Here is a 7,500-nt window from a genome sequence, read left to right as displayed (position 1 = left end):
ACCACTACTCTCACTCATCAGGTCCCAAATGTGCAAATGGGTAAAGAACCTACCCCTACCATGTCGTCCTTTCAAAACGGTCTCAATAAAACCCCAACAATTGACAGTACACCGTTCACCAGCCCTGCTACTAATGTCCAGCAGAGGATAGTCATCAACACCTCCAAACCCCTAGCAGCCGGCACGCAGATCATCCTTAATAACACATGCTTTGTAGTTCCACCCCAAGGTTTGGGGCCAGGGAGCCATGTACTTATCATCTCCAGCCCTTCTTCCCAAAAAGTGCCTCATGCTAGCGGTAACAGCATCGGCCCAGCAGCAGCACCTCCCCAAGGAGCAAGTCAACCTCTGTCAACCCATCTTACACCCATTTTGGGAGGGAATCCTCCTTTTTTTGTTCCAGGCTCTATCAGTACAGCCCAGAACCCTTCAACAACATTTAGTTCCTCTTTGTCACCTGTGCTCAACACATCCCCTCTAGTCGTACCCCACCCTCAATTTGCCAAAAGCCCAGCACATGTGTCCCCTGCTCTTGGGCCCATTCTTGCTCCGATCAGGTGGCCCTCTAGTACTCTATCTCAAGCCGAAAGTTCCACTGCAGTCACCCAAGCTTTGCCCGGGTTACCTTTACCCTTATCGTCTTTACCAAGCCCGTCTAACAATTGCGTTATACAAAGCACGCTGCATTTTCAGGACGTCTCAAGCCTGAAGTCAAGCGTACAACCACCACCTACAGTCTCAGAGGCATCAGTCATACATAAAGTCTTTGCAGGCTCAACAAATGCCGCGTCCAGGATCCAGACCTTAGCGGTCACGGCCACACCAACAGTTACCTTACCCCCATCCGTCGGTTTAGTCACCACTGCTCAACCACTCACTGTACTCGACACCTTCCCCCAATCAAACACGTGTACCAGTCTGTTAAATCCCTCTTTGCAGAAATCCCCATTCAGTATGGCTAACAGCGCCCAACCAACAAAGCTTCTCATCAGTCCCGACGGGGCGATTCTGAGCCACATTCTTCCCCGCCACCTGCACACATGTGACACTACTACTTTACAGCCTTCACAAGCTGACACCAAGTCAACCAAATGACTCTAAAATGTCATTATTTCTAAACATTAAGAGTTGTTAAAACTGCTATCAAGTTGTTTGTTTTACTCCACAAAAAGTAGGTTTTACTCTCTGGCTACTACTGAGGTTGTCCTTGGATGGTTGTTTGTTGGTTTTTATGTTATGGCCAGTGATGAGGAGGTGGAAATGTTCAAGTAATTATTTGGATGCTACAATTAAATGTGTGATAGTTGTTTATACACTCAGTCTGTTCATAAGAGTTTGGAAACTACATTTTAGTAAATGTAAATACTAGATCTGTTGGATTTGTACTACATGTTTTGCACTCACTCTTTATTTATTTTCTACCATATAGAGTATTTTCTACATAGGTACATTTTCATGGAACTAACGTGGTGATCAAAGCATGGAATCAATAATAATAAACATCTGTACCCCCTACTTGTTTTTTTTGGGGGGGGGTTTCTTCTACACAGACTCCTTGTTGTAGTGTTTTAATCGTTTTTTTTTAGACCATATGTGCAGTTTAGACGTACAAGTTTAACATCAGGCAACATGCAATGTTGCCCCTCTTCTTTTGGGTGTCCTTTCATGGTGAATAGGGAGGAGGCATCGGGCCTGAGGAGATCTTTTCATAGGCGGGAGGAGCGTTTGGCATCTGGAGAAGTTGATGACAAAAAGAGGTCTTAATTGCATTTGTTTATTTACATTGAAAAGATGCAAACATTCATAACAACCGCCTGATTCTTACCACAGACCGCAGGCTGCCAAAGTCGGTGAGCGCCATCTTGTTTTCCGCAGAGGGTCCTTCCTCCGAGTACTGACCTCCTGTGAAACCCGGCGACCCCGACCTGGCACTCTATGGGAGACATGAGGATTAAGACCCTTCATTAGGTATACCCGCACAAGCTAATTGGGACCATTTTTGCTATTGTGCAAAATTTCACTTGAGTATCAATCATGGGGTCTTCAGAGATCCAACATTAGAGCATTATACAACCCTTGTAAAAAATTATGGAATCAGCAGACTTGAAGGGCGTTTAATTTGGTTAAAAAAAAACAACAGATTACAGGCATGACACAAAACTAGAGTCATTTCAGCTGTCAGCTTTCTGGCTCTAAGAAACACTAAAATAAGTCAAGAAAATAAATTGTGATAGTAACAGTTTCATTTTTAGATCAAGCAGAGTGAAAACGTTGTGAAATCATGAAAAAAAACATTTCTAAACACCTCTAGGACTGTGTTGCACCACCTCTGGCTTTTATAACAGCTTGCTGTCTCTGAGGTATGGACTTAACGAGTGACAACTTCATCAATCTTGCTCCAACTTTCTTTCATTGCTTTTGTCAGATCAGCTTTGCATGTTGAGTCTTGTCTTGGACCATTTTCTTTAATTTCCACCACACATTTTCAATACCATTGAGATTGGGACTATTTGCAGGCAATGACATTGACCTTATATATTTCTTCAAGAAAAGTTTTCAAAGGTTTTGCTCTATGGCAAGGTGCATTATCATCTTGAAAAATGATGTCATCATCCCCAAACATCCTTTCCATTGATGGAATAGGAAAAGTGTCAAAATAAACTTGTGCATTTATTGAAGATTTAATGACAGCCTTCTCCCCAGTGCCATTTCCTGACATGCAGCCTCATATCATCAATGTCTGTGGAAATTTGCATGTTTTCTTCAGGCAGTCGTCTTCATAAATCTCATTGGAACGTCACCAAACAAAAGTTCCAGCATCATTACCTTACCTAATGCAGACTTAAGATGCATCATTGAATATGACTTTCATCCATAGTCCACGATTGCTTTCCACTAGCCCAGTGATGTCAGACATGCAATTCTGTTAGGCAAGCAAATAGTTCATACCGGAGCGAACAAATATTCCAAGCTAGAGTTACAAGGCAAAGCGGGGCTGCGACTCGACCCAACGTAAAATAAAACAATTGGTAACCCCACTTAAAATGCTGCATGACAGACTGCACATTGAAATAGGTCTGTGAAAATGATTGTATTCTGTGCAAATTTAAAGAAAGTGTGTGATTTACTGCAACACTGTGAGTCTTAAGTTTTTATTTTAGTTTTCTTGAAATTGTTTACACATCGCAAAGCTTTTATTTTTCCATCAATACCCAGTGATGCCTAGCAGGCAGCGAGCATCTCAACCCTATTGAATAGTTTCTACCTCAATTTGTATGGTTTGTTGAGTTTGCACAGGATTAATATGTGGAAATGACAAATTAGGTAATTGATACATAGAATTCTGAGTTTTTATTTAGTTAGTTTTTTGTTCGATCCTAGATGGGCTGTGACTTAGTTTAACTGCTTTGTAGATACACTGAGATTAAGTCTAAGTTTGTTGTGTTCTTCATGGTGTTTTTGAAACTGCACCAATTTTTTCCTCAGAATTTTCAACTAGAAGTGTTTTGTCAAGGAATTATTTGTGACATTTATGTAGCATTCTGCTAAATTGGGTTCATGAAAAGTGATTTGTTTTGACACTAAGTTTTTATATATATTTTTCTTTCCTTTTTTTGTTTTAAGCCCTTTATGTCACAGAAAATGTAGTTTTTAATGGCAAAAACATAAAATATTAAGTAATATTCACTCTAAAATAATGTAAAAGCAGAATATTTGATGTGAAGTAATATGAGCCTTAAATATGTCAATAATTTATAGCAACATTGAGTTTCATTCTTTATTATTTTTTGAGCAATGACGGTTTAAAAAAATCCAGGGATGATCAGTAAAAGTATAAAAGTGTTAAAAATATACATATATTTTTATATACTTGTAACACCTAAATCTTCAGGTCTAGCCACCAATTTTAAGTTTTTATTCTTTTTTTTTGTTTTAAGCCCTTTTTGTCACAGAAAATGTTGTTTTTAATGGCAAAAACACAAAATACTACGTCATATTTTAGTTAAAAAATATTTAAAAGAGTAATATTTCATGTGAAGTAATTGGAGCCTTAAATATGTAAATTATAAGTTTTTATATATTTTTTTATTTCCTTTGTTTGTTTCAAAGCCCTTTTTTTTGTCACAGAACATTTTGTTTTTAATGGCAAAAACACAAAATACTAAGTCATATTTTAGTTAACAAATATTTAAAAGAGTAATATTTGATGTGAAGTAATTGGAGCCTTAAATATGTGAATTATAAGTTTTTATATATTTTTTTCTTTCCTTTTTTGTTTGTTTTAAACCCTTTATGTCACAGAAAATGTAGTTTTTAATGGCAAAAACACAAAATATTAAGTAATATTTTAGTTAGAAAAATATTTAAAAGAGTAATATTTGATGTGAAGTAATTGGAGGCTTAAATATGTCAATTTTAAGTTTTAAATATTTTTTTTTTCCTTTTTTTGTTTGTTTTAAACCCAATTTTCCTATGTTTAAGTAGACCTTGAATGTCTCATTGATAGGTTCTTGATGATTTGTTAAGCCAGGTGTCAGAGCCAAGTGGGGCTGATAACTTGTGACCAATCAGATTCCCAAGTGGGTGGAAGGGGGAGGGGGGAGAAGACAATAAGAGTGAGGAGGTTGCCCTGAAATTGATGTATTGTGAATATTTGAAAACATTGTTTTTGTGCAGTTATATGTTTTTACAGTTCGGCTTACTTAGCTGCCGGTGGTTTGTGAATATACCTAAAAAATGTGAGTAAACTACGGTCGTGAAGAATGTCAGTTTAAAGGATGCTACATGTAGATCTTCAGAATGTGCTTGTTCTATTTTGGGTCGAAGTGAAACAAAAAAAAAACATCTGAAGTTGACATAGTTGTATTTTTAAGTTATTGTGCCATGATTTTACCCTTCCTCTGGGAATAGATTTTCCTTCATGTGACCTCTGAGGTAAAATGAGTTTGACACCCCTGCACTAGCCCATTGTAACTTTGTTTTATGTTTGGATGTCAAAGATGACTTTTGTTCAACTTTTCTGTATTTAAATCCCATTTATTTTAGGCTTTTCTTACAGTTCAGTCACAGACACTCCAGATTCTCCCCATTTGTTTGGCTGTGCGTTTTCTGTCTTCAGGATATCACCTAAAGTTTTCTGTCTTGACACCTTGATGTTTTCCTTGGTTTACCAATATGCTTGCCTTTTACAACCTTCCCATGTTTGAACTTGCTCCATATTTTAAACACAGCTCCACATACAACATTGCATGATGATTTACCTTCTTGAAGAAGTTTGATAATCCTCTCCTTTGTTTCAATTGACTTCTTTCGTGTTGGAACCATGATTCATGTCAATCCATCTGGTGCAACAGCTCTCCAAGGTGTGAACACTCCCTTTTAACTACAGACTAATGAGCAGATTTAATCTGATGCAGGTATAAACTTTGGAAATGGAAATTCCCAGGGTTATTCCATAATTATTTCCTCAAAATCGAGTGATTCCATAAATCCGTCCTCTGCTTGATCTTAAAATGAATCTGTTGCTGACTACCATAATGTATTTTCTTGATTTATTTTAGTTTCTTAAAGCCAGAATGTTGCCATTTGAAATGTCTATAGGTTTATGCTTTTTTCCCCCTACAAAATTAAACTGAATGGACATCGTCCAAGTCTGGTAATTCCATATTGTTTGAAGAAAAAAATGCTGCATTAACGTAGTTTTACCCAAATAGTGGGTGATGCTTTGCCAGAGGTGCCTTACCTTTTTTCACTCAACTTAATTTTTGAGGATTGTGGCGAAAATATTTGTAAAACATGCTAGAATTTGAATTTACATGTAATATACTTTTATAGTCATGGAACAAATGCTCAGTGACTTATGCATAATTATTTGCTCAGATTCTAAGACGTTTTGCACCTTTTCAACAAATCATGATTAAATTTGTCGGTCCCCTATATGTTTACCAAATTTTAAAATGATGCGGCTAAAGCCCCTCTTCTGTTACTTTTAGCACGTAATAGGACCCACATACCCTTTGTACTCAGAAGTGACTAAAATGGTAGACGTTAACGCGCTACAGTTATTCTACAAGAATCTGGGTAAGTTATAATCCTAGAGCTTTACCTTTTTAGGGAAAATGAGGGGAAAAACAAGTTAAAAATCACAGTATTTAAAAAATAAAAATACATTTAAGGGGCATAGGGGAGATTGAAATGCTTCTATAAAAAGGTACAGTTTTATTTGGGGGGACGTCGAAACATCCATCCATTTTCTACCGCTTGTTCTTTTGCGGGGCGGAAGGCAGAGTACACCCTGGACAAGATGCCACCTCATTGCTGGGCCAACGCTAATTTAGTGTTAGGGTTAGAACACACATTTGTTTTAAAATACAGCAAAAAAAAAGCTAGGATTTTAAATTTTTAAGAATTCATATAAAATCTTATGAAATTCAAAATAAATAAAGAAGTGTGTGCATAATACTACAAGGCTAGTACTACTTACATCAATGGAATTAAGTGCCTCATAATTTTGACTTTTTATCTCACTGATGTGACTTTTTGTCTCGTAATTTTTATTTCTCTCATAATTTCAAGTTTTTGTCTCGTAATTTCGACTTTTTGTTTCATAATTTTGACTTTTTGTCTTGTAATTATGACTTTTTATCTCGTAATTTTTGTCTCATAATTTCAACTTTTTGTCTCTTATTTTGAACTTATGTTTAATAATTTAGACTTTTTGTCTTGTAATTATGACTTTTTATCTCGTAATTTTTATTTATCTCATTTCAATTTTTTGTCTCATAATTTCGACTTTTTGTTTCATAATTATGACTTTATCTCGTAATTTTTGTCTCATAATTTCAACTTTTTGTCTCGTATTTTTGACTTGTTTAATAATTTTGAGTTTTTGTCTTGTAATTATGACTATCTCGTAATTTTTATTTATCTCATAATTTCAACTTTTTGTCTCGTAATTTTGACTTTGTGTTTCATAATTTTGACTTTTTGTCTCGTAATTTCGAATTTTTGTTTCATAATTTTGACTTTTTGTCTTGTAATTATGACTTTTCTCTCGTAATTTTTATTTATCTCATAAATTCACCTTTTTGTCTCGTAATTTTGACTTTTTGTTTCATAATTTAGACTTTTTTTCTTGTAATTTCGACTTTTTTGTTACAAGACAAAAAGTTGAAATTACAAGACAAAAAGTCAAAATTATGAGATGAATAAAAATTACGAGATAAAAAGTCATAATCACAAGACAAAAAGTCATAATTATGAAACAAATCAAAATTACGAGACAAAAAGGTGAATTTATGAGATAAATAAAAAATTCAACTTTTTGTCTTGTAATTTCGACTTTTTATTTCATAATTTCAACTTTTTGTCTTGTAACAAAAAAGTCGAAATTATGAGACAAAAAATTGAAATTATGAAACAAAAAATCGAAATTATAAGACAAAAAGTTGAAATTATGAGATAAATAAAAATTACGAGATGAAAAGTCAAGATTACAAG

At 35.3% G+C, this 7,500-nt stretch overlaps 2 protein-coding genes across 3 annotated transcripts in view; one reads left to right on the top strand and one right to left on the bottom strand.

Moving 5' to 3' along the window:
• The window catches only part of LOC133639081 (uncharacterized protein KIAA2026), a 28,162-nt gene extending 26,617 nt beyond the window's left edge, over positions 1-1,545 (top strand). For both annotated transcript variants that reach the window (XM_062032214.1, XM_062032213.1), the window contains one exon: positions 1-1,545. This exon is cut by the window's left edge and continues 293 nt beyond it. In XM_062032214.1, coding sequence (XP_061888198.1) covers positions 1-1,095 — 1,095 coding nt within the window. In that variant the 3' untranslated portion in view covers positions 1,096-1,545.
• The window catches only part of mlana (melan-A), a 10,607-nt gene continuing 4,379 nt past the window's right edge, over positions 1,273-7,500 (bottom strand). The window contains exons 4-5 of the mRNA XM_062032215.1: positions 1,826-1,933; positions 1,273-1,732 (exon numbers count right to left, since the gene is read on the bottom strand). Of these exons, the coding sequence (XP_061888199.1) occupies positions 1,664-1,732; positions 1,826-1,933 (177 nt within the window). The 3' untranslated portion in view covers positions 1,273-1,663. The remainder of the gene's footprint in view (positions 1,733-1,825; positions 1,934-7,500) is intronic.

The sequence above is a fragment of the Entelurus aequoreus genome, linkage group LG21, assembly GCF_033978785.1.
Source record: "Entelurus aequoreus isolate RoL-2023_Sb linkage group LG21, RoL_Eaeq_v1.1, whole genome shotgun sequence".
NCBI lineage: Eukaryota > Metazoa > Chordata > Actinopteri > Syngnathiformes > Syngnathidae > Entelurus > Entelurus aequoreus.
Note: the sequence above shows the minus strand (reverse complement) of the source record. Positions and strands in the feature narration are given on the sequence as shown.